Source organism: Tursiops truncatus, chromosome 1 (genome assembly GCF_011762595.2).
Source record: "Tursiops truncatus isolate mTurTru1 chromosome 1, mTurTru1.mat.Y, whole genome shotgun sequence".
Lineage (NCBI taxonomy): Eukaryota > Metazoa > Chordata > Mammalia > Artiodactyla > Delphinidae > Tursiops > Tursiops truncatus.
The window spans coordinates 61566375-61593177 of record NC_047034.1 but is presented as its reverse complement, the minus strand read 5'-3'; the positions used below and the strand labels follow the sequence as shown (position 1 = coordinate 61593177).

The following is a 26803-nucleotide window of genomic DNA, read 5'->3' as shown; positions in this document are numbered from 1 at the left end:
GTATGGAGAAAAAGGAACCCTCCTACACTGTTGGTGGGAGTGTAAATTGGTATAGCCATTATGGGGAAAAGTATGGAGATTCCTTTCAAAACTAAAAATAGGGTTACCGTATGATCCTGCAATCCCATTCCTGGGCATATATCCCAAGAAAACTCTTAACTCAAAAAGGTACATGCACCTCAATGTTCATAGCAGCACTGTTTACAATAGCCAAGACCTGGAAGCAACCTAAGTGTCCATCAGCAGATGAATAGATAAAGAAGATGTGATATATATACACAGTGGACTATTACTCAGCCATTAAAAAGAATGAAATAATGCCATCTGTAGCAACATGGATGGACCTAGACATTATCATATTAAGTAAAGTAAATCAGACAGAGAAAGACAAATACCATATATCATTTATATGTGGAAACTTAAAAAATTCTATAGATGAACTTATTTACAAAACAAAAATAGACTCACAGACATAGAAAACAAACTTATGGTTACCAAGGGAGATGGGGGAGGGAGATAAACTGGAAATTTGGGGTTGGCATATACACAGTACTATGTATAAAATAGGTAAAAATCAAGGATGTATAGCACAGGGAACTATAATCAATATCTTGTAATAACCTTTAATGGGAAAGAATCTGAAAAAGATATATATATATATCTGAATTACTTTGCTGTACATCTGAAACACTGTAAATCAACCATACTTCAAAAAAAAGTAAATTTCTTTTTAAAAAAAGAGTTTATTGGCCTGTTTTCCAATGGAAACAACCATTACCTCACTAATCACCTCCTAAACTAGGTCTTAAAGGAAAGCAATTTAACTGGATTAATTCATGCTGAAGTGTGAATAACAATCCTACAAACTTCCCAGAAATGGTTTTCCTTTTTAAAAAGGGTATTCTTTTTAGGTTAAGTTTTAATCTGATATTTCAGACAGAGGACCAAATGAGGTGAACATTTGAGACTTTGTGGGAAAAGCTCTTTCCCTCTTTCAGATCAGCTGTTCCATGGTTAAGGGACTGTAGAGGAGAAATGGTGGCCATCCCTCTCCCAGTCCAACTGTAGAAGGCCTGGACAACCTTCTAGTATTTAAGCCTGACTTCTAGAATGCACAAAGTACCTAGATCAAGAGTGGCAGGAGGGGAGTTTTCTCACCCCCACCATTGTGACCGAGTCAGCTGCCTGGGTAAGGTGAGGCTTCCTGTCACTCTGGATAGCTGCATCTCAGTGCTGCCTCCTTCTTTTGCCCCTCTCCCTCTTCCTGCAGTGAAGATAGTGAGTTGTGCAGCAGAGGGGAAGGAGGTCCCACTTTGCATAGTAACCTGTGTGAGTTAGTGAGCTATAGGCCTGCTGTGCAGAGACCCTGTGGGACTCTTGGCCTGAGGGGGAGGAGGATTATTATACTACTGAAATCCTGCCCTGCAAGGTACCTTCCAGCAAATACTCCTTCGTTGGCTGTGATTGTCTGGCTGTCGCTATAAGTCATCCTTAACTAATGTATGAAAGACCTAATTGGCATAAGAAAGGTAGTTTAGAGGTTTTAACTGCATGCAGTACAAAAAGGTAGATGGTGAGATGCAGAGAGATTCTATGATAAATACAGGCAATAAATGTAAAATTTTATGAAGGCAAAAGAGGAAGGAAAGAAACATTTATTCACGTTCATCATTTCTTCTCATGTTTTCCCACCAAGTAGAAGCTGTATAATCCAATACATTCTACCTTAAAAACTCTTTTGAATTTTGTATTCTGTTCCATAATATATTCTTGATTGTTTTACTAAAAAGTATTATGATTCATTATTGAATAAAATCAGTGTTCTTAAAGGATGCACCATGTTTATCGTGTGTCTTGATGTCTTCCCTGGCACAACTACCTCATGCTCCAGTCCAGGGTCTAGTCTGAGAAGCACAAGCACATTTATCCTCACAGCAACCTCATGAAAAAGATAGTATCATTTTACAGATGAGAAAAGGAAGGTTCAAAGAGGGAAAGTCTCATGGGTACTACACGTCATTGTTAAATTTCTCCCCCAAACCCTCTCCTTTTATGGATTTTGTGGTTCTGTAAAACATAGAAAAACTAGCAGTATAAATAGAGTGCTGATCTAAAAGTTAAGAAAGGTTTTTGGTTCTGTTCCTAGCATAGTTATTGACTTGCAGGGAAATCTTTTGAAGGTCCCTTATAGAAATGTTGTCTTTCATTTCCTCATATGCATGTTGAATTTAATTTCATCCTTAATGTTGGGAAAAGGTACCTACATATTTTTAAAAATCAGACACTTGGCATCCTTGAAGATTAGTTCTAAATAAAAGCAGTTGTTAATGGAATAATACCCTTGAGAACTCTCCTCAAGTCTAGTGCACTCTTCTGTGTATCCATACACCCTTGACTTTTAAACACAAAATTGTTGTCACCAATTATTGGCTTCCTTACTACACTGAAAGTAAGCTATTTTAGTTTGCTGCTTGATTCAAGCCCCCCATGCCTACCAGTTCCTTAAATGTATAACTTGTCCATAGGTATAATAGTAGCCAAGAGCTCAAATTTTAATGTCAGCAAAATCTGGTTTTAAATCCTGACTCCAGATTATTAGTGTGACATTAGATAAACTACTTCAGCTCTCTGTGCCTCAGTTTCCTTATTTTAAAAGGGGGGTAATAATGCCTATTTCATGGGTTTTTACAAATCTCCTGAATTGTCTATGATGATAACATTGGAATGTTGTCATATGGTAATGCCTAAAAAATTTGGGGTTGATGTTTTACCTTGTAAATTCACTTTAAATAAATATATTCTTCTGTAAGTATTCTAAGTCTATAGATTCATATACATTAAGTGAAATTTACTTGAAAATACTAATTCTACAATTTACATGACCTATTTTTTGATGATTGATATTGTAAATAACAGACTGTCGTACACTTTAGATTGATTCTGATGGGGGAAGAATATTGTATGATATGTGGCATTCAACTAATCTATTTGGTTAATTTGGTAGTATAAAAGGATTTGTAGATAATGAATTTTCATACTCTGGAAGATAATTTTATAGATCCTACACTGCTTCCAGATTTATACTGGTGCCTCGTTTTAAAGTAGGACTTTCACCTGACAGTGTATGTTAATATTCGGAAAATTCTCTATCAGTAGGCTAGCACCATCTTGACAGCCCTATGTTCTGCTTCTACCTTGCTAATTGTTTCCTTGGGATTATTTGGATTGTGTAGAAAGCTTTTTGCAAATCCCCTTATTACTGAAGTCATTGTTGCCAGCAGGAATAAGATTAAAGGTGCTTAAGTCTGTAGAGTTGTTTCTAATTTGTACGTGTCATTTCAGTGGCATTTTAACAGAACTCTGTCTCCTGTCCCTCCCTTCTCCCCCGGTACTATCTCAAGTTAGGTCCAAGAAGCCAGGCCATTGGAAGAAATCTCATTTTATCCTCCTAATTATTATGCTGGCACTCAGGAGATAATTTTTCCCTTCATGCACTGCCAATTAATATGCAAATGGACTGATAAATATTTATGCAATGATTTAAATTATGCAGGGAGTGCTTTCAGTGTATTCTGTAAATGAATTGTTCGTGGACTTCAAAGTACTGGCTGCTGTGCTAACGAGGAGAGATTTGCATAAGGCCCTAATCACGCGCATACTGATAAAGCTTCATTATGGAAACTGCCAGCTGCAATCTTTGTTTCTATTTTATTACAAAAAGAGGAACTTTTCATGCTTCAGTTGCCTTGACAATGTCAGTCCTAGCTGGTAGGAGAGGCTAAAACTCCTGTGAGCAACTGAAGTTTCCTTATTCAGTTGAAGATTGCTATGGTGTAACTGAAGTTGTATTTCGCTTCTCCCCCAATCCACTTTCCACCTCCCACCCTTGTTCTTTTAAGGATATAGTGTAGATTTGTTAGAAATAATAGTACCTTCTTTCCCCTACCCCAAACCGCTACCTGTTTCTTCCTTGCTTTGGACTGTCTGAACCTCTAGAAGATTTCACAGCAATGCTGGACTGCAGTGACTATGTTCTAGGTGGGTACCAGCACGGTTCTTTCTTATAAGCTTTAATATGGAAATAGCATGTGTGGAGTTGACTATGCATAAATGCTTAATCGCATATGCAACCAACTCGGGGGAGGGGGGAGAAGTGGATTGAGCTGGGAAGGAGGAAAGCATTTGCAAAGCACAAGCCTGCTTGAATTTGCAGTAGGTCCCTCCCTACCACTAGCTCTTCTGGTTCAGAGGATATTTTCAGTAAATAGTGTGGATTTAGAGTTCAACTGGAATGGAGGACATTTTTGCTTTTTGGAAATTTCTATTGAGAGCATTTCATGTAGTTCTAAAAGCAGTCTAAATCTGAAACAAGGTATAAAGTGTACCTAAATAATATGTACATATTAATTTAAAAAGTTTTGCATACCGAATGTGAATGTCTTCTCTAAAAAATGCCTAGTGAAAAATAAGATGGAGCCATAGTGCATAGTTGTTCCCATAAATGCTAATGCAGAAGGTAATTGGAATGGTTACTGCAATAGGACTGTTGATCAATTTCCAGATTTTAGAAACTGTTAACTGTTTTCAAATTTTGGCTAATACTAGCCTTTTTTATTTTTAAAAAATCAACTTCTGTTCTTCAGGAAATAATTTTTAAGTGCTGGAAAGCCTGTTTTTAGAGTTTTTCCTATAGAACAACAAGATTTGGGGAGGGGGAAGTGTGGCTTGAATATATAAACTCTCTTTGGTGATTAAGATTTAAAATAGATTGAGGCACTTTGTTTTTTAGACTTATTGTGACCATGGTGGCCATATTTTGTGTTGAGTTTTTTCTGTTTGTATGCAAAATTGTTGAAACCTCTTTGGGTTACTCTAGTCACCTCTCCAGGTGATGATAAGAACTCCAGGTCTCTGATATCTTAGTTTTAAAACCTCTACAAATGATTTTTTTTTCCTGTAGGTAATTTTTCCTGCTTGAAAAATTGAGGCTGCCCCCCATCACCATCACAGTAGTTGCGGATAAAATAAAATGATAGTTCTGAAAATGTTTGAATTTTTAGCTGGAAGGCATGGCCTAAACCCAGGGTAGTACTAATACTTGTACAGCATGGTAAAAATAACTATTTAAAGGGTGAATGACTAAAATAACAAACTGATGTCAAGAATTCAATCCAAGAGCAACCTGTAGACTGTGTATTAGACTCATACAGTCAGTTCAGTGTGCCCAGAGGGAAAAAACAAACTTCACATATCAAAAAAAGAACTTACTTGTATTTACTCTTTTACATCTACTAAGTTGGGAACTCAAGAAAGGAAAGGAAAGTACCTTTCTGAAATATTTTTAGCATTATATTTTAGAATTAGACATTATATCTGTAATTTCCAGTTCACAGTAAATATCATTTAAACATTCTTCCATTCCATTCCAGTGTACAACATTCATAGTTGTTCAGTTAATCAGGATTTATTTATTTTTGTGTATGTGTATTAAACTCTTGACAGTTTGATAGAAAATGCATAGAAGATTCACATAGAATACCTGTGACATAATTTTTAATTTTTAGATGTGGAAATCAGGATATGAGTTGTGCAGGTCATGACTTGTTGAGAATTATGCCTACAGCTTTGTTTTTATGGTATGTGGAAAACATTGTTACCCTTCTGATGAATGTTAACTGCTTTATCATTTTTTCCCACTTTCTTTTAAAATACACTCTAAAGGAAGCATTGAGCAGCATGTATGCTTAATGGTGTATTCTATTACATTTGTTGTGGTTTTTGTTGACTTTCATAAGATTTTGGTTAAGTCATTCAGAAAGCTGATGTTTACTAAGCTGTACACCTGTTCCTTTCAAACCTTAGTATGCTTTCAGATGATATTTAAATTTTTCTGTAGGGGGAAGGAAGTTATAGAACTACCCTCATTTATGACCACAGACATACAAATTTGAACCCTTTGAACATGTGAAGAACAAAACAAATATATGATAGAACTGCTTAAGCCCATAAGGCAAGCATTTGTTTCAAAAACTATTTAAAAAGCTATTACACAGCTTCCAGGTTGGAAATGAAATTTATGAGAGAAGGATTCTTGATCTTTCTCATCAGTTATGCATGTGGATAAAGTAAACATGGACAACACGGTTGGGACTACTAATGATTGTTTTGATTTTCTAGTTAAACATTTAAGCAGATGACAAAATGGGCTGTTCAGTCAAAAAATTGAATATAATATATAGTTTAAGTATTATTCTCTGCTAATAATTATAGTTAAATGGTTCTTAACCCATTGAGAGAAAAGGTAGAGCTTGCTTGATGGTAAACTTCTTTGACTATAAATATGCTAAGTTTGAGTTCACAGGAGAAGTAGAATAAGATACATATTAAATGTATAGTTTTTACCCTTTAGGAGAGGTAGAAGAAAAGCAGACTTGTTCTTGTCTTTCCTCTTGCATATCTTCTAGGATACTTAATATTGCTTGATGAAAATGTATTACTATGAAAGCATTCATTTAGGATATCAAGGCAGTATAATTTTTAACTGGGTGTGGTTGTGATTTAATTTTGCAGTTATTAGATGTATCTGTTATGCCTTGTAGGCCAGCTTCTTGTACTGGTTTATGATTGAGGTTTGAATTTGATATATTCTCACTTTGACGCATGTTTAATTTGTTTTGGGGCAGGGGGTGGGGAGTAAATATGGAGATATTTTTCTTAGACATGTTTTCATTTTATTCTGTTAGGTTGAGGTATTGTCCAGTCTGTAATCAAGGTTACCAGTAGATTATTTAGGTTACAATTAATGAATATCTTTACTTATGAAAAAAGAAACTTTATTTGGGAATAACATTTTACTTCGTGAGGTACTTCTCTCCTCCTCCCTGCCCCAACTTTGTTTATTTAATATACTTTATGCTTCATATTATAAAACATTTTTCCTCTTTTTTATATTATACTCTATTATAATTTTTTTTGCAGGTTAGATTTCTGTTATTTCTCTTGGAAGAATCTTAAGGTTCTTTAGAAAGACAATTTATTTGTGGATCACTTCAGAGTTAAAGGAATCCTGAATTTCTTTCAGATAAAATTTTGTTATAGTTTGCAATGTTTTAATGTTGATACCATCTCTCCTTGAACTGTAGGACTGTAACAATAGTCAATATTCTTGACCTTTTCCTTTGCCACAATTTTGCCTCCCTAACCACATCCCCAATATTTTCAAAACCTATTCTCTTCTGATTTATTGCAGACTCAAGAATGAACAATCCGTCAGAAACCAGTAAACCATCTATGGAGAGTGGAGATGGCAACACAGGTACAAGATCGTTCTCAGATCCAGCTTTTTATTTAGATGTAATAGAGCTAAAAGAAGAAACTTCCCATTTAACTGTGACTTGTATTCGGTGAATAAAGACCAATTTGAGTATTGAGTTGTCAAATATTAGCTAGTATTTGCAGGAACTGGGATTGTATTGACTTAAGATTATCTAACTTCTTCTGCAGATTGTTTCATCTTTTGCTGCCATATATCAGAGAAACTACAGAGTAGTTGAGAGACTAGTCCTTTGGGTCAGTTAGTTCTGGGAATGACTTACTAGCCACTTACTAAGCTGTGTAACTTCAGGCAGTTTCCCCAGTCTTTTTGAAAAAGACTTAATTTGTTCACCTATAAAATGGGGATAATAAATTTCATAAGTCATTATGAGTGTTAAAGGAAATGTGTTAAGCATGGTGCCAGCTACGCAGCCATTCAAAAAAGTTGAATGGCTATAACAAAAAAGTTGCTCTTGTTATAGGTGTTAATCAAAATGGGAAATCTTATCCACATTCAGTATAAATTGTATTGAAGTAATGGTATTGTGAGTAGATAAAAACACACACCTGTTTCTAATACATCCTTTTATTTCGTAATTTTTTAAAAAAAATTTACACTTGATTAAACCCTGTATAAAGAGAAAATTAATACCATAAAAATGAGGAAACTGAGGCCCCCATGGGAGGAAGGTGAGTCTGTAAAGGATAGATTGTCTCCACAGCCCATACTCGACATTTGACTCTGTATCTTTATCAACCATTTAAGAAGGGAATTATGGGCAGGAATACCCAGAAAGTAATAGTTTCACTAGGTTTTTACTAGCAGAGAGTGTTGCCTCTTTGACTCGTGATTTTTAAAATGCCTAACTATGAGAGATAGTAAAAATGAGAGTCACTCTTGGAGACTGTCTTTGTTTTCCACCCCTACTGGCCATAACACCTTTTAATTTGAAGTAAATGAGTTGAACCAATACAGCAGCTTCCTGCCTACATATCTTTCGTTTAAAATTTTTTGGTACCTGGAGATATTTGTTAATCTTTAAAGCATACCTGCCTCTTTATGTGAAACTGAGCAGTGGGGCTTCCTGCTGTATTTAACATGTCTCTCAAGTTACTCCAACTGAGGCTAGCCAGGTAGGCTGCTGTAAATACATCCCGCGAAGGGGAGGGGCAGCATTCTGTTCTGTCTGAAGTGTCAGCCAGTCTCCTTTCTGTCCCCTGTTTGGGCTCCGCCTTGCATTTTTTTGTAGCAGCAGTCCCTCTGCCAGTATTGTGGCCATCTAGCTTAGGTATGGGACTTGTTTGCAGAGAGAAATAGGGTAGCTGATCCCATTAAGACACTAGAAGAGAGTGAGCAGGACATCCATGCCTAAAGAATTCAGATTCAAAGAAGAGGCATGTATTTCTAAGGGAAGAGAAACAGACTCAGAATGATTGGAGAACACTGAAAAAACACTATATCGGATTCCTTGGGAATCCATTACTATAATAGAAGTTTCAGTAGCTACCATTTATTGAGCACCACATTTAATAAAACCCTGATGACATGTTTTTTAAAATCTTAAGCACTGTATGCATTACCTGAGTTTTGAGTTCTTATGGCAGCCCTGCAAGTTAGGTATTATTTCAAGGAATAGGAAATTGAGGCACAAAACCAGCCGGGAAATAAAGGCAGGATTAGGATTTACACCCTGCATATGGTTTACACCCTGCATATGGTTTCTCCCATGAACTGTAATAAAATAAAACTGAAAATTTAAGCAAAGCTTTGTATATATATATTTGGGTCTAAAACCATTTATAGAGCTATGTAAGATAAATTCTAGCTGGAACACTTGCTGAAACAGTCCCATGAATTTCTTGCCCTGTTTTAATGTGGATTGCATGGCAGACTCATTCACCATAGAGCTAAGCAGTATGAATTTAGATATTTTACTTTTTAATGTCTCTAAGACTCTGATTTTGTGGCTGAAAGCTAGTGCTTTCTTAGACTTTTTTTATTTCCACCAGCAGCAGTGGTAGTTGATTTTACAAATAGGGAAAATCTTTATTCCTTTTTCACAAGAATCACTGCTAATGAAATAAGAGAAATTGGATCAAACATGAGATGATCAGCCATCCTAACTCTGGAGCGTGGTGACTCACTTTCTGTATGTTGACTGAAGCATTTGTTGCCTTTATAAAATTACACATTACTTCCATATTATGGGCTTTTACATTCACTTGAGGATAACCTTGAATGTCTAGTTTCTCAAATGTTAAGGGTCTGTCACTGTGTTCTTAGCATTTCCCACTGATGTCAGTTGGTTAGCTTAGGAAAGTAAAAATACATTTGAGTTCCAGTTTGCATACTAAGTACCATGTCTGATACATTAAATGTAAAATTACAGTCTACTGGGACTTCCCTGGTGGTCCAGTGGTTAAGACTATGCGCTACCACTGCAGGGGGCGAGGGTTCAATCCCTGGTTGGGGAACTAAGATCCCGCATGCCATTCAGCGCAGTCAAAAAATAATAAAACAAAATAAAATTACAGTTTATTCAGATAATTACTTGCTTATAAATGGATTTTTATTTTAAAATATAACTAACAAACCTGCAGATTGCTTAACTGTAAAGCATATATGGGTTCTTAGTTTTTGTTGGTTTATGAGTAACAAGAAAACTTTTCAATGGAAAGAACACTAGCATTATAATAAAACCAAAGTTTCACATTTTCTGGATTCAGAATACTTTCGTGTAGACTACAACAATTTTAAACATTTCAGGAAAAAATAATTTTTGATTTTGTGACATTTTAAGAGAATGGTATTATAAAATTAAGATTGTATTTGATACGTTACTTCTTTGCCTTTCTCCAACCAGAGTGATTTATTTAGGTTGAGCAGCTAAATCTGACAATGCGCTTTTGTCAAACAGCCCTTATATGTTCATAGAAAATCTGTTGCTTAGGTTTATTCATTTATTTAAGTCTGTGCCTGTCCTATATGTAAAATACTATACTTGGTGTTATTAAAAGATGTTATGCAAATAAATGAGATACACTCAGTCTTTGAAGAGTTAGCAATCCATGAGAGATGAGACAGATACGCAGGTGACGGATTCAGGATAATTCAAGAGGAGGTAATTCAAGAAGAGGTATAGGAAAGTACCATAGTGGTATTTCTTTGAGGAAATTTGAGTATGTTCATAGGCCAGGTGGAAGGAACCACCAGAGAGAAAGGAATTAAAGAAAAACAACTGATGGAACTGAGGTAGGGGAAGGAGTTAGGATCAAAAGTACAGAATGGAGGGTTAACTTTGAAAATGGAAAAAGATATACCCTTTTTTTATATTGGGGAGAAGAAGCTAAGATCAAACAATGACAGAAAATTGAGGTGGAAAGGAGAAGGAAAATGAGGAATAATTCATGTCAGATTGTTCCATTTTTCTTATTTCTCTTTTAAGTAGTTGAGTCGGTCATCGGAGGGGAAGGCAAAGATAATAGTAATAATAATAGCAGCAGTTACCATTTGTTGAATTCTTACTATATGTGCACGGCTAGCTGCTTTATTGTATACACTTCATAATTGTTAAAATACTCTTATAAGGTAAATAGTATTATGCCTATTTTACAGATAAGGGAAATAAATTCAGAACTATTTAGTAATTTGTGATTGAAAAGACTGTGAGCCTTTCATTACCTTTCTTTCTTTTTTCTTTTTTTTAATTGGAGTATAGTTGCTTTACAATATTGTCTTAGTTTCTGCTGTACAATGAAACGAATCAGCTATATGTATACATATATCCCCTCCCTCTCATTATCTCATACTACCTCAAAGATTTTGAATGAAATGGATTTGGGGGTAGGAGTAGAGTGAATGAGTTTTGACATAGTTACCTTTAAGGAATTGATTAAAATAAATAAAAAGGAGTAATAAGCTTCTTGTGGGTCAGCTCAAATTAAAGAAAACAGATGTGTATCTTATGTCTCTGAATTTGCCTATTCTAGATACTTTATATTAAGTGGAATCATACAATATTTGTTCTTTTGTGTCTGACTTAGTTCGCTTAGCATATTTTCAAGTTTATCTATGTTACGCAATCTACAGATGAATAATACTCCATTGTATGTTTGTACCACATTTTGTTTATCCATTCATCTGTTTATAGACACTTGGGTTGTTTCCACCTTTTAGCCATTGTGAATTAATGCTGCATTGAACATTGGCACACAGTTCTTTGGGGTATATAACTAATAGTGAAATTGCTAGGTAAAACAACACAAATTTAGTATCTTACAGCTCTGGAGTTCAGAAGTCCTAAAATTAGGGTTTGGAAGGGCTGCATTCCTTCTGGAGGCTCTGTGGAGAGAATTCGTTTCCTTCCCTTTTCTAGCTTCTATAGGCTACCTACATTCCTTGGTTTATGGCCTCTTCCTCCATCTTCAAAGCCAGAAGTAAAGTGTCTTTAAGTCTGTCTGTCTGTCTGTCTTCCCCTCTCTGTCTCTCTCTCTTTTCTGTCTCTCTCTCTCTCTCTCTCTGTCTCTCTCTCTCTGACCCCTGCTTCCATCATCACATCTTCTCTGACTCTCCTGCCTCCCTCTTTCTCTTATAAAGACCATTTTGTGATTACACTGGGTCCACCCAGATAATCGAGGATAAATTCCCCCCATCTCAGGACCCTTGACTTGATCCGATCTGCAGAATCTTTTTTACCATGTAAGGTAACTATTCACAGCATCTGAGATTAAGATGTGGACGTCTTTGAGTTGGCTGTTCTGCCTGCCACGGTACTTTATCCTAAATTAAATCTGACCAACTGTATTATAGATGACAATTGGAAAAGTAAAGCCGCTGTATAAAGTTTTATAAACATCGGTAGGGAAAACCAAAGCATTTTCTTTAATGTAAAAAATATTAGACAAATTTTAAAGGCTTGCTCACTTTTTAATCAAAGGGCGGACTTCTTTCATCAGTATTCCTGACAGATGGTCATCTACCCTGTGCTTGGACTCATCCATTGTTAGGGAATAGTTAATTTTTAATGCACCGTATTCTGTTGTTGTACAACTCTGTTATCTATACTTTTTTGAATTCTGCCCTTACCAGTAACACAGATTAAAATGATTTTCCTCATCTTTTAAAAATGAAAGCTCTTCTGGAAGTCATTGCCCTATTCTACGTCTTCTTCATTTATTTGACATTTATTATAAAGTGACTTATTATAAAGTAATATATTATAAAATATTACAAATCATTATAAAGTAATAATTTAATATAATAGTGGCTGTCATTCATTAAGTATTTACTAGATGTGTTAAACACTTACATAGATTGTCTCATTTAATCCTTATAACAACCATATGAGGCATTATTTTTTTCTCTTTATAGATCAGGGATTGAGGCTTAGATGTTTTTAGTCCCTTGACAAAAGTCACACATATCTATAAACACATATCTATAAAAGTGAGCAGAGCCATCCTCTTATCCTTTGAGCTATGTTGTTCCTTTTGTTTTGTCTCCACTGTGCAAGACACTGTACTATACTCAGTAGGATCACTAAAGTTGAATAAAATATTAATTTGTTCTCAGGAAATTTATCTTACATGTATGGAAATGTAATAGAATATTCATAAGAATTATAAGAATATTCATAAGAATGTCTCATAGACATGAGTCTATGAGAATTCAGTGTAGGGAGAAATCATTTCTAGCTGGGAGGATGAGGGAAGGCTTTGAAGAAGGTGGGACTTAAACTGGACCTTGAAGCTGGGTAGGATCTAAATGTGATGGTAGTAGACAGCGTATGTTTAGGATGAAGAAACAGTAAAGCTAACATGGGAGGAATAAAGCTGTACTGAAGGTTTCTAATTCCTTCAGATTTTTCCCATCGTGCCATGTGATTTCTAAATCCTTTATCATTTAGTCATCCTCAGAATTAGTGTTACAGACTTTAGTGCAGCCAGTGCTGTTACCATTGGCTTATTATTGTTATTTTTTAAAACTTACAACTGGCTTATTATAATTATTTTTTTATAATTAATAAAGTTAAAAATGACATCAGATTAAATTTTTAAAATCTAGAATGTTATTTTTTCTGATAATATTTAACTGTTTTGAAATATTAAAAGTTGTTTTATTTTAAAGCAACTGACTCACCTTATAACCAGACAAGGACTCAATTTTCAGAGGACTCAGTTTTAACCTGTTGATTCACTGAGTTTATGGTCAATTAACTGTAAGTCTTTTTTGTAACCTGAATTATGGTGGAGCTAAGGCTTCCTATCCTGACCTGGTTCACTAGATTTTTCATTCAAATGATTTTTTTCCCCAGGATAATATCAAGATCTTTTTGGCAACTGAAAAAGTCAAAGAAATTTGTTAATGCAACCTAATATACATTTATGAAGTGGCATTCCAAAAATACTATCAGAAGTTCTTAGCAACAAATGATGCATCTGTTCTGTGAGACTTATTAGTGCCATGGCTAATATTAGGGAGTTATATTCTTAAGAGAGCATGATCAAACATCATTTTTTCCAAGATGAGGACAAAGGATGTTGAAAAGACCAGGGTACCAGTGAATATATCTGCTATTTTTCATAATAATTGAAGAATCTTGATGTCTTGAAGCAGCGCTAGTTTTGGAAAATATTTCCAGATGAAATACCAGCATTTTCAGTCGAAGCCTCAGAAATTCACTGAGGAACAGGCCTCACATAAAGTTCTCATCAAAACAGAGTATAGCAGTTGTACATTTCAGACTCCACAGGGCCATTTTCTTTTGAACTTACATTTATCCAGGGGTTATTACTAATATTCTTATTACTGTTATTATTTTTAATGTATTACGTATTTTACTGTGTGGGCTTCATTCTGCACTGGCCCAAGTGCTCTTATAAGCCTCAGGGTGGAAATACCAATACCGACACTGATTTTTCTTGGTCTTCCTTCATAGTGATGTTTTAAATAGTGGGTAGTTCCACAGGTCATTGAAATTGGCTGGAGCACTTCTAGAGCCTCAGGAGCATGATGGAGGATATATTACTCTGTTCTTGGTGGTCTAGAAGCAAAAAGTCAAACACTTATAGGAAAGATGGCTCTCCTCTGGTGTTTGGTTTGGTAGATGTCAGTTAAAGTACATGGCTTCTAAGAGATTCTGACCACTACATAATGAGAAACTTGCCCTGGCCGTGCCCTTTGCTGCATGTGGGGAATTTTTTGTTGTTGTTTTGGGGTGTACTGCAGAGCTTATGAGAATACTAAGTGACATTTGAATTAAGATTATACTTTTGTTAACTGAGTGAATGAGCAATTGATCTTTTCACCAAGTGATAACCCAGTAACAAAAATTAAGATTTTAAAGGTAGTATCCATTTCATTTTTATTCATTACCAATAGAATTTGGAATATTAATAAGATTTGTTTCTAAAAGGATGCTTTAGGCACAGATTGTGAGATAGTAATATTCTCCCTTCTTCCTTACAAAGCAGTTTAGCTTCCTATCATGCCACTTTTTTGTGTTCTTTTTTTCTAAGTATAAAAGATTTTTCCAGCCATGTTATACTTTAATCTTGCTTGAAGCAAAAAACTAGACTCCATTACTGTTTCAGTTAGATCCATTATATAGCATTCTGGCTTAGAGCAGTGGCAGTGGAAGCCAGGGGTCAGATTTAATAAGCATTTGCGAGAGGAGGAGAGGAGATTGAGAGGGAGTAAAAAAAAAAAGCAAGCAAGAAAGGGAGTAATCTAAAATGAATACCTGTATTTGGCTTGGGACTGGGATAGACGTAGCATCATTACCTGAGTAGGGACTGCCTGAGCTAGGAGTAGACTTGACAATGAGGTGATACATTCAGTTTTGAAGATGTTGCATTTGGGTGCCATATGGTACTTGCAGGTGAGGAAGTGAGTAATTGGAGATAGAGATATGTTCCTGAGGAAAGAAATCTGGTTGCTTATATAGATGTGAAAGTACTTAGCAGGGAGATACTGCTGGGAAGAGAGTGGAATAGCTGAGAAGAGGACCAAGGGTAAAACTCCTCTACAACATAGAAAGGGCAGACAGAGGAAGAGAAGTACATGAAGTAGGATGTCCAGTACGATGGCCACAGGCTGCATTTGGCTGTTTAAATTAAAATTAAATTAAAAATTCAGTCAAGTTAGCCACCCTTCTAGTGCTCAGTAGCCACATGTGGTTAGTGGCTACCACATTAGATAGCATATATATAAAACATTTCCATCATCACATAAATTTCCTTTGGACAATGCTTAAGTGGTCTAAGAAAGAGCAACCGTGGAGATCAGAAGTGAACCCAACATGGAATTCCCTGGTGCCACAGTGGTTAAGACTCTGCGCTCCCAATGCAGGGGGCCCGGTTTCCATCCCTGGTCCGGGAACTAGATCCCACATGCATGCCACAACTAAGAGTTCACATGCCAGAACTAAGGAGCCTGCATGCCACAACGAAGGAGCCTGCCTGACGCAACTAAGACCTGGCACAACCAAATAAATAACTAAATATTCTTTTAAAAAAGAAGTGAACCAGACAGCAAAGTTCATGGAGTTAGTATTCATTGTAATCAAGTCTTGCAAAGAGGTGGAGACATAGAAAGCTTAAAATGTGACCTTTGGATTTGACAGTTAGTAGTTACTAGGGACTTTTTAAAAACTTTATCTTACTGAAGTATAGTTGATTTACAATGTTATGTTAATTTCTGCTGTACAACAAAGTGATTTAGTTATGCATATATTTCTTTTTCATATTCTTTTTCATTATGGTTTATTACAGGATATTGAATATAGTTCCCTGTTCTGTACAATAGTACCTTGTTGTTTATCTGTTCTGTATACTAGGGACTTTTTAAAAGGTTTTAGGTAAGTGGCAGGGAAAAAAATTGCTGTTGATAGAGAAGTGAATAGTTGAGGCAAGGAAAGATAAATGTAGGCAACTCTTTTACTAGAAGCTCTATGAGAAGCTGTGTAGCACAGTGATTAAGAGTTTGGCCCTGTAACCAAACCATCTGGATTCAGATCCTGGTTCTTTCACTTACTAGTTATGTTACCTTGGGCACATTATTTCCTTATGTGCCATGGTTTTCTTAGCTATAATATGGAAATAAATAATAATAATACATTGCATAGAATTGATGTTGAAAGCAAGTAGATGTGTAACTCAGTAAGTGCTCAATAATTAGTATTTACTATGAGTATGAGTATGGTGATGATGATGATATATTGAATAAAAGGAAGGAAAGAATGGGAGAGGAGGTCAAGTCTGTTTATAAGGTAGGAGAAAACTACTAGGAGGGGAGTGGTAAAGAAAGGATGGATGATTCAGGAATCAAAGTTCCTCAGGAGAAGGGAGGTGTTGGGTTTCAGAGCACTGGTAAATGAAGTAGCTTAGAGTAGAAGAAACCCTCTCCCCCACCACCACTCTTTTTTTTTTTAATTTTTAACACCTTTATTGGAGTATAATTGCTTTACAATGTTGTGTTAGTTTCTGCTGTACAACAAAGTGAATCAGCTATATATCCCCATATCCCCTCCGTCTTGCATCTCCCTCCCACCATCCCTATCCAACCCCTCTAGGTGGTCACAAAGCACAGAGCTGATCTCCCTGTGCTATGTGGCTACTTCCCACTAGCTATCTATTTTACATTTGGTAGTGTATATATGCCCATGCCACTCTCTCACTTCCTCCCATCTTACCCTTCCCCCTCCCCGTGTCCTCAAGTCTATTCTCTATGTCTGCGTCTTTATTCCTGTCCTGCCCCTAGGTTTGCAGAGCCATTTTTTTGTTTGTTTAGATTCCATATATATGTGTTAACATACAGTATTTGTTTTTCTCTTTCTGAGTTACTTCACTCTGTATGACAGACTCTAGGTCCATCCACCTCAATACAAATAACTCAATTTCATTTCTTTTTATGGCTGAGTAATATTCCACTGCATATATGTGCCACATCTTCTTTATACATTGATCTGTCGTTGGGCACTTATGTTGCTTCCATGTCCTGGCTATTGTAAATAGAGCTGCACTGAAGATTGTGGTACATGACTCTTTGAATTATGGTTTTCCCAGGGTATATGCCCAGTACTGGAATTGCTGGGTCGTATGGTAGTTCTATTTTTAGTTTTTTAAGGAACCTCCATACGATTCTCCGTAGTGGCTGTATCAATTTACATTCCTACCAACAGTGCAAAAGTGTTCCCTTTACTCCACACCCTCTCCAGCATTTACTCTCTGTAGATTTTTTGACGATGGCCATTCTCACCGGTGTGAGGTGATACCTCATTGTCGTTTTGATTTGCATTTCTCTAATGATTAGTGATGTTGAGCATCCTTTCATGTATTTGTTGGCAATCTGTATATCTTCTTTGGAGAAATGTCTATTTAGATCTTCTGCCCATTTTTGAATTGGGTTGTTTGTTTTCTTTTATATTGACCCTGTATGAACTGCTTGTATATTTTGGAGATTAAGCCTTTGTCAGTTGCTTCGTTTGCAAATATTTTCTCCCATTCTGAGGGTTGTCTTTTCGTCTTGTTTATGGTTTCCTTTGCTGTGAAAAAGCTTTGAAGTTTTATTAGGTCCCATTTGTTTATTTTTGTTTTTATTTCCATTTCTCTAGGATGTGGGTCAGGAAGGATCTTGCTGTGATTTACGTCAAAGAGTGTTCTTCCTATGTTTTCCTCTAAGTTTCCTCCTAAGTTTCCTCTAATAGTGTCTGGCCTTACATTTAGGTCTTTAATCCATTTTGAGTTTATTTCTCTGTATGGTGTTAGGAAGTGTTCTAATTTCATTCTTTTCCATGTAGCTGTCCAGTTTTCCCAGCACCGCTTATTGAAGAGACGGTCTTTTCTCCATTGTATATTCTTGCCTCCTTTATCAAAGATAAGGTGACCATATATGCGTTGGTTTATCTCTGGGCTTTCTATCCTGTTCCATTGATCTATATTTTCTGTTTTTGTGCCAGTACCATACTGTCTTGATTACTGTAGCTTTGTAAAATAGTCTGAAGTCAAGGAGTCTGATTCCTCCAGCTCCATTTTTCTTTCTCAAGATTGCTTTGGCTATTCGGAGTCTTTTGTGTTTCCATACAAATTGTGAAATTTTTTTTTTTTTTTTTTTTTTTTGGCTGTATGTGGGCCTCTCACTGTTGTGGCCTCTCCCGTTACGGAGCACAGGCTCCGGACGTGCAGGCCCAGCGGCCATGGCTCACGGGCCCAGCCGCTCCGCAGCATGTGAGATCTTCCCGGACCGGGGCACAAACCTGTGTCCCCTGCATCGGCAGGCGGACTCTCAACCACTGCGCCACCAGGGAAGCCCCCTAAATTGTGAAATTTTTTGTTCTAGTTCTGTGAAAAATGCCATTGGTAGTTTGATAGGGACTGCACTGAATCTGTAGATTGCTTTGGGTAGTATAGTCAATTTCACAATGTTGATTCTTCCAATCGAGGAATATGGTATATCTCTCCATCGGTTTATATCATCATTAATTTCTTTCATCAGTGTATTATAATTTCTTGCACACAGGTCTTTTGTCTCCTTAGGTAGGTTTATTCCTAGGTATTTTATTCTTTTTGTTGCAGTGGTAAATGGGACTGTTTCCTTAATTTCTCATTCAGACTTTTCATCATTAGTGTATACGAATGCAAGAGATTTCTGTGCATTAATTTTGTATCCAGCTACTTTACCAAATTCTTTGATTAGCTCTAGTAGTTTTCTGGTGGTATTGTTAGGATTCTCCATATATAGTATCATGTCATCTGCAAACAGTGACGGCTTTAATTCTTTTCTGATTTGGACTCATTTTATTTCTTTTTGTTCTCTGATTGCAGTGGCTAAAACTTTCAAAACTATGTTGAATAATAGTGGCAAGAGTGGGCATACTTGTCTTGTTCCTGATTTTAGAGCAAATGGTTTCAGTTTTTCACCATTGAGAATGATGTTGGCTGTGGGTTTGTCATATATGGCCTTTATTATGTTGAGGTCAGTTCCCTCTGTGCCTACTTTCTGGAGAGTTTTTATCATAAATGGGTGTTGAATTTTGTCAAAAGGCTTTTTCTGCATCTATTGAGATGATCATATGGTTTTTCTCCTTCAATTTGTTAATATGGTGTATCACATTGATTGACTTGCGTATATTGAAGAATCCTTGCATTCCTGGGATAAACTCCACTTGATCATGGTGTATGATCCATTTAATGTGCTGTTGGATTCTGTTTCCTAGTTATTTTGTTGAGGATTTTTGCCTCTATGTTCATCAGTGATATTGTCCTGTAGTTTTCTTTTCTTGTGACATCTTTCTCTGGTTTTGGTATCAGGGTGATGGTGGCCTCGTAGAATGAGTTTGGGAGTGTTCTTCCCTCTACTATACTTTGGAAGAGTTTGAGAAGGATAGGTGTTAGCTCTTCTCTAAATGTTTGATAGAATTCACCTGTGAAGCCATCTGGTCCTAGGCTTTTGTTTGCCGGAAGATTTTAAATCACAGTTTCAGTTTCAGTGCTTGTGATTGGCGTGTTTATATTTTCTATTTCTCCGTGGTTCAGTCTTGGAAGATTGTGCTTTTCTAAGAATTTGGCCATTTCTTCCAGGTTGTCCATTTTGTTGGCATATAGTTTCTTGTAGTAATCTCTCATGATCCTTTGTATTTCTGCATTATCGGTTGTTACTTCTCCTTTTTTACTTCTAACTCTATTGATTTGAATCTTCTCCCTTTTTTTGTTGATGAGTGTGGCTAATGGTTTATCAATTTTGTTTATCTTCTCAAATAACCAGCTTTTAGTTTTATTGATCTTTGCTGTCATTTCCTTCATTTATTTCTGATCTGATCTTTATGATTTCTTTCCCTCTGCTACCTTTGGAGTTTTTTTGTTCTTCTTTCTCTTATTGCTTTAGGTGTAAGGTTAGGTTGTTTATTGGAGATGTTTCCTGTTTCTTGAGGTAGGATTGTATTGCTATAAACTTCCCTCTTAGAACTGCTTTCGCTGTATCCCATAAGTTTTGGGTCGTCGTGCTTTCATTGTCATTGGTTTGCAGGTATTTTTGATTTCCTCTTTGATTTCTTCAGTGATCTCTTGGTTATTTAGTAGTATATTGTTTAGCCTCCATGTGTTTGTATTTTTTACAGATGTTTTCCTGTAATTGATATCTAGTCTCATAGCGTTGTGGACCCAAAAGATACTTGATACGATTTCAATTTTCTTAAATCTACCAAGGCTTGATTTGTGACCCAAGATATAATCTATCCTGGAGAATGTTCCATGAACACTTGAAAAGAAAGTGTGTTCTGTTGTTTTTGGATGGAATGCCCTATAAATATTAATTAAGTCCATCTTGTTTAATGTATCATTTAAAGCTTATATTTCCTTATTTATTTTCATTTTGGATGATCTGTCCGTTGGTGAAAGTGGGGTGTTGAAGTCCCCTACTATGATTGTGTTACTGTCGATTTCCCCTTTTATGGCTGTTAGCATTTGCCTTATGTATTGAGGTGCTCCCATGTTGAGTGCATATTTACAATTGTTATATCTTCTTCTTGGATTGATCCCTTGATCATTATGTAGTGTCCTTCTTTGTCTCTTCTATAGTCTTTATTTTAAAGTCTATTTTGTCTGATATGAGAATTGCTACTCCAGCTTTCTTTTGATTTTCATTTGCATGGAATATCTTTTTTCCATCCTTTCACTTTCAGTGTGTATATGTCCCTAGGTCTGAAGTGGGTCTCTTGTGGACAGCATATATATGGGTCTTGTTTTCGTATCCATTCAGCCAGTCTGTGTCTTTTGGTTGCAGCATTTAATCCATTTACATTTAAGGTAATTATCGATATGTATGTTCCTATTACCATTGTCTTAATTGTTTTGGGTTTGTTTTTGTAGGTCTTTTCCTTTTCTTGTGTTTCCTGCCTAGAGAAGTTCCTTTAGCATTTGTTGTTAAGCTGGTTTGGTGGTGCTGAACTCTGTTAGCTTTTGCTTGTCAACGTTTTAATTTCTCCATCAAATCTGAATGAGATCCTTGCTGGGTAGAGTAATCTTAGTTGTAGGTTTTTCCCTTTCATCACTGTAAATATGTCTTACCACTCCCTTCTGGCTTGCAGAGTTTCTGCTGAAAGATCAGCTGTTAACCTTATGGGGATTCCCTTGTATATTATTTGTTGCTTTTCCCTTGCTGCCTTTAATATTTTTTCTTTGTATTTAATATTTGGTAGCTTGATTAATATGTGTCTTGGTGTGTTTCTCCTTGGATTTATCCTGTATGGGACTCTCTGTGCTTCCTGGACTTGTTTGACTGTTTCCTTTCCTATATTAGGGAAGTTGTCAACTATAATCTCTTCTAATATTTTTTTAGTCCCTTCCTTTTTCTCTTCTTCTCCTGGGACCCCTATAATTCAAAAGTTGATGTGTTTAATGTTGTCCCAGAGGTCTGTAAGACTGTCCTCAAATTCTTTTCATTCTTTTTTCTTTATTCTGCTCTGCAGTAGTTATTTCCACTATTTTATCTTCTGTGTCAGTTATCCGTTCTGCCTCAGTTATTCTGCTATTGATTCCTTCTAGAGAATTTTTAATTTCATTTATTGTGTTGTTCATCATTGTTTGCTCTTTAGTTCTTTTAGGTCCTTGTTAAACATGTCTTGTATTTTCTCCATTCTATTTCCAAGATTTTGTATCATCTTTCCTATCATTCTTCTGAATTGTTTTCCAGATATACTGCCTATTTCCTCTTCATTTGTTTGATCTGGTGGGTTTTTACTTTGCTCCTTCATCTGCATATGTCTTTGTCTTCTCATTTTGCTTAACTTCCTGTGTTTGGGATCTCCTTTTCACAGGCTGCAGGTTTGTAGTTCCAGTTATTTTTGGTATCTGCCCCCAGTGGGTAAGGTTGGTTCAGTGGCTTGTGGAGGGGACTGGTGCCTGTGTTCTGGTGGGTGGGGCTGGATCTTTTCTTTCTTGGGTGCAGGGCCACGTTTGGTGGTGTGTTTTGGGGTGTCTGTGAACTTAGTATGATTTTAGGCCACCTCTCTGCTAATGGGTGGGGTTGTGTTCCTGTCTTGCTAGTTGTTTAGTATGAGACGTCCAGCACTGGAGCTTGCTGGCCGTTGGGTGATGCTGGGTCTTAGCGTTGAGACGGAGGTCTCTGTAAGAGCTCTTGCTGATTGATATTACGTGGAGCTGGGAGGTCTCTGGTGGTCCAATGTCCTGAACTCGGCTCTCCCACTTCAGAAACTCAGGCCTAACACCAGGCCGGAGCACCAAGACCCTATCAGCCACACGTCTCAGAGGAAAAGGGAGAAAAAAGAAAGAAAAAATAATAATTAAAAAAATAAAGTAATTTAAAAAATTAAAAAGTAATTAAAAAAAAGAAGAGAAGAAGCAAACCAGTAAACAAATCCACAAGTGATAACAAGCACTAAAAGCTATGCTAAGATAAACATAAAAATCAGAAACAAGTCAGTCGCAGACAGGAAACCCAAAGTCTACAGTTGCTCCCAAGGAACACCACCTCAATATTGGGATGATTCATTGTCTATTCAGGTATTCCACAGATGCAGGGTACATCAAGTTGGTTGTGGGAATGTAACCTGCTGCTCCTGAGGCTGCTGGGAGAAATTTCCCTTTCTCTTCCTTGTTTTCACAGCTCCTGGGGTTCAGCTTTGGTTTTTGCCCCACCTCTGTGTGTAGGTTGCCCTCAGGCTACTTTCCCCACCCAGACAGGACAGGGTTAAAGCAGCGGCTGATTAGGGAGCTCTGGCTCACTCAGGTTGGGGCGGGGGGTATGGTAGTTATAATTGGAGTGCGGGGTGAGCCTCAAGCAGCAGAGGCCAGCGTGATATTGCAGCAGTCTGAGGCACTCTGTGTGTTCTCCCGGGGAGGTTGTCACTAGATCACGGGACCCTGGCAGTGGCGGGCTGCACAGGCTCCCGGGAGGGGAGGTGTGGAGAGTGACCTGTGCTGGCACACAGGCTCCTTGGTGGCTGCAGCAGCAGCATTAGCGTTTCATGACCATCTCTGGTGTCCGAGCTGATAGCCGTGGCTCGTGCCCATATCTGGAGCTCGTTTAGGCGGTGTTCTGCCTTCTGTGGGCAGACAGGAAAGGAATGCCCTCTCCTCGGGCACCCTGAAACAATGGTCTCTTGCCTCTTAGGCAGATCTAGAGTTTTTCCCAGACTCCCTCCCGGCTAGCTGTGGCGCACTAGCCCCCTGCAGGCTGTGTTCATGCAGCCAACCCCAGTCCTCTCCCTGGGATACGACCTCTGAAGCCCGAGCCTCAGCTCCCAGCCCCCGCCCGCCCTTTGCTCACCTAGCCGGCGAGCAGACAAGCCTCTCAGGCTGGTGAGCTGGTCGGCACCGATCCTCTGTGGGAATCTCTCTGCTTTGCCCTCTGCGCCCCTGTTGCTGGGCTCTCCTCCGTGGCTCCGAAGCCACCCACCCATCCCCCCATCTCCACCAGTTAATGGGCTTCCTAGTGTGTGGAAACTTTTCCTCCTTCACTGCTCCCTCCCAGAGGTGCAGGTCCTGTCCCTATTCTTTTGTCTCTGTTTTTTCTTTTTTCTTTCGCCCCACCCAGGTACGTGGGGATTTTCTTGCCTTTGAGGAAGGCTGAGTTCTTCTGCCAGCGTTTAGTAGGTGTTCTGTAGGAGTTGTTCCACACGTAGATGTATTTTTGATGTATTTATGGGGAGGAAGGTGATCTCCACGTCTTACTCTTCCGCTATCTTGGAGGTCCCCCCACCCTTTTTTTAAGGTAGAGAAATGGGAGAGTGAAGGAGTTAAAGATAAGTTATAGATAATGGATATAGATAATAAATTTTTAGGTAGAAGGGAAGGTAAGAAAGCACTCTAGATAGGGTTAAGAACAGAGGCAATTAAGGATGTCCTTGTGATATTGGGAAAATGAAACCAGGGAATAGAATGCAATAAAGAAGTCTGGGAGTAGATAGTTCATCCATATAAATAAACAATGTAAGAAGGATTGGTAGCAAAGGGTCATAATTCAAACCAGGAACGCTGACATCAGATAAAATCAGGATAATGAGTTTTCCTGCAGCTTTCCAGGGAATTTTTGTGTTTCCAAAGAAGGCAGGAAACTGCCACCATTTACCTGGCTCACATCTTAAAGACGAGTAAGGAACATTTGACTAGATTACGAGGAAGGTGAAAGGTGGAACAGAGCAAATGTTTGCTAGATTTTTGTAAACAACCTTGTTACTATGATATTAGAATTTTAGAATAAGGACTTTCCTTCTGGTTTTCTTGGTCCTCAGAGTATTCCTGTTATGTAACATGTTTAAATTATTTGAAAAAGACTTGATCTCAGTAGTTGGTAGATCACAAATCATTTTTCAACAATTAAGAATAAAACTAATAAAAATCTGTTTAAATAGAACCTTTCATCCTGATCAACTTAATTTAACAAACATCAACCATTTATAGAAATCTTATCATGCATCACTCATGTGCAGTCATCTACGTAAAAACAACAGAAAAGTAAAACATATACCATTTGTTTCTTTCTTTTTTTTTAAATTTCTTTGGCTGCATTGGGTCTTAGTTGTGGCACTGGGGTCTTTGTTGAGGCATGCGAGATCTTTCGTTGCGATGCGCAGGCTTCTCTCTAGTTGTGGCCTGTGGGTTTTCTCTCTAGTTGAGGAGCGCAGGCTCTCTAGTTGAGGCACGTGAGCTTAGTAGTTGTGGCACGCAGGCTTAGTTGCCCCGCGGCCTGGGGGATCTTTGTTCCCCGACCAAGAATCAAACCCTCATCGCCTGCATTGGAAGGCAGATTCTTTACCACTGGACCACCAGGGAAGTCCCCAAACATATACCATTTCTTAGGAGATGAAGAATATACAATAGCAGTGGAAGTTTTTAGCAGATATGTAATAATCATCCATCCCATGGATGACCTGTAGCATCAGTTCTGATTATGCATCTTGTTTTGTAGTAACATAGAATTTTTCTATAGCCATAAGTGATGCTCATTCTGGATTTCCATTATCCCAGGTTCTTCCCATTTTATGGTGACTCACTTTGAAGAAACCACCTACACGAACACACACACACGCGTGCGCACACACACACACACACACACACACAAGCTAATTTTTCCTTGAAGATCTTTTAGCTGTGATTTGTGTTAGTTATGCCCAGTGGTTGCCCGACTTTCTGTGAACTTCATTTGGAATTTGTGCTACTTATCAAGGTAATGTAGTGACAGGCACAGATACTGTCCTTATTTCCTATAGGACATCTGTAATTTAACTGTTGTTAAATTTCACTTTGACTGCCTTAAATTTACTGACAAATAAAAATCTGAAAAATATACTTTTTTCTTTATTGTATACGTTTAATTGAAGTAGTAGTATATAATATGATTTTCATTACAGATTATAATATAGTAGATATTACACAAAATACAGCTGCTTAGTGATGAAAAATAGCTTTCACAAACCCCATGTTCCAGAATCTCTCATTCAAGAAATTGTTATTCTTATTTTCATAAACAATTCCATTAGGGGTGGTAACTCTCTTGTTACTTGGCCTGTAGCAGAGTGTAAGTGACCAATTAGTTAGATGACACTGGCTGCTATAGGCAAGGGAACTGATACGGCAGTAAGATTTGTACTGTCAGATTTGTCCTACAGCTGCAGATTCAGTTTTGGTTTTGTTTAATTGAGGTGAAATACATATAACATAAAATTAACCATTAAAAGTGAACAATTCTGTGACATGCAGTACATTCACAGTGTTGCAACCATCACTTGTATCTAGTTCTAAAATGTTTTCATTGCCCCAAAAGGAAACCATTAAGCAGTTGCTCTCCATTTTCCCCTCCCCCCAGCCCCTGGCAACCATCAATCTGTGTTCTGTCTCTGTGGATTTACCTCTTCTGGAGATTTCGTATAAATGGAGTCATACAGTATGTGACTTTCTGTGCCTGGCTTCCATCACTTAGAAAAATGTTTTCGAGGTTCATCCATGTTGTAGCGTGTATCAGTACTTCATTGCTTTTTGTGGTTGAATAATAATATTCCATTGTATGGATACAGCATGATTTGTTTATCCAGTCATCTATTGATGGACATTTGGGTTGTTTCCACTTTTTGGTTATTGTGAATAGTGCCGCTGTGAACATTCATGTTCAAGGATTTGTTTGAGTACCTGTTTTCAATTCTTTTGGGTATATACCTACAGTGGAATTGATGGATCATATAGTAATTCTGTGTTTATCTTTTTGAAGACCCACCAGACTCTTCCACAGCAGCTGAACCATTTTACATTTCCACAGTCAATGTACAAGGATTCCAGTTTCTCCACATCCTTGTTACACTTGTTATTTTCCTTTTTTTTTTTTCCTATTAGAGCCTGCTAATGAGTTGAATAGTATACTTTTTACCTGTTCCTTTTTTTTTTTTTTTTTTTTGTGGTACGCGGGCCTCTCACTGCTGCGGCCTCTCCCACTGTGGAGCACAGGCTCCGGACGCACAGGCTCAGCGGCCATGGCTCA

The 26803-nt window shown here is 37.4% G+C and overlaps 1 protein-coding gene across 6 annotated transcripts in view; it reads left to right on the top strand.

Annotated features, from left to right (window-relative positions):
• The window catches only part of POU2F1 (POU class 2 homeobox 1), a 191029-nt gene that overhangs the window by 90605 nt on the left and 73621 nt on the right, over positions 1–26803 (top strand). For 5 of the 6 annotated variants that reach the window (XM_073804711.1, XM_073804723.1, XM_019952709.3 and 2 more), the window contains exon 2: positions 7250–7315. In XM_073804711.1, coding sequence (XP_073660812.1) covers positions 7250–7315 — 66 coding nt within the window. Of the gene's footprint in view, positions 1–3899; positions 4039–7249; positions 7316–26803 lie in introns of those variants that run through there. The other variant, XM_019952711.3, reaches the window with a different exon arrangement.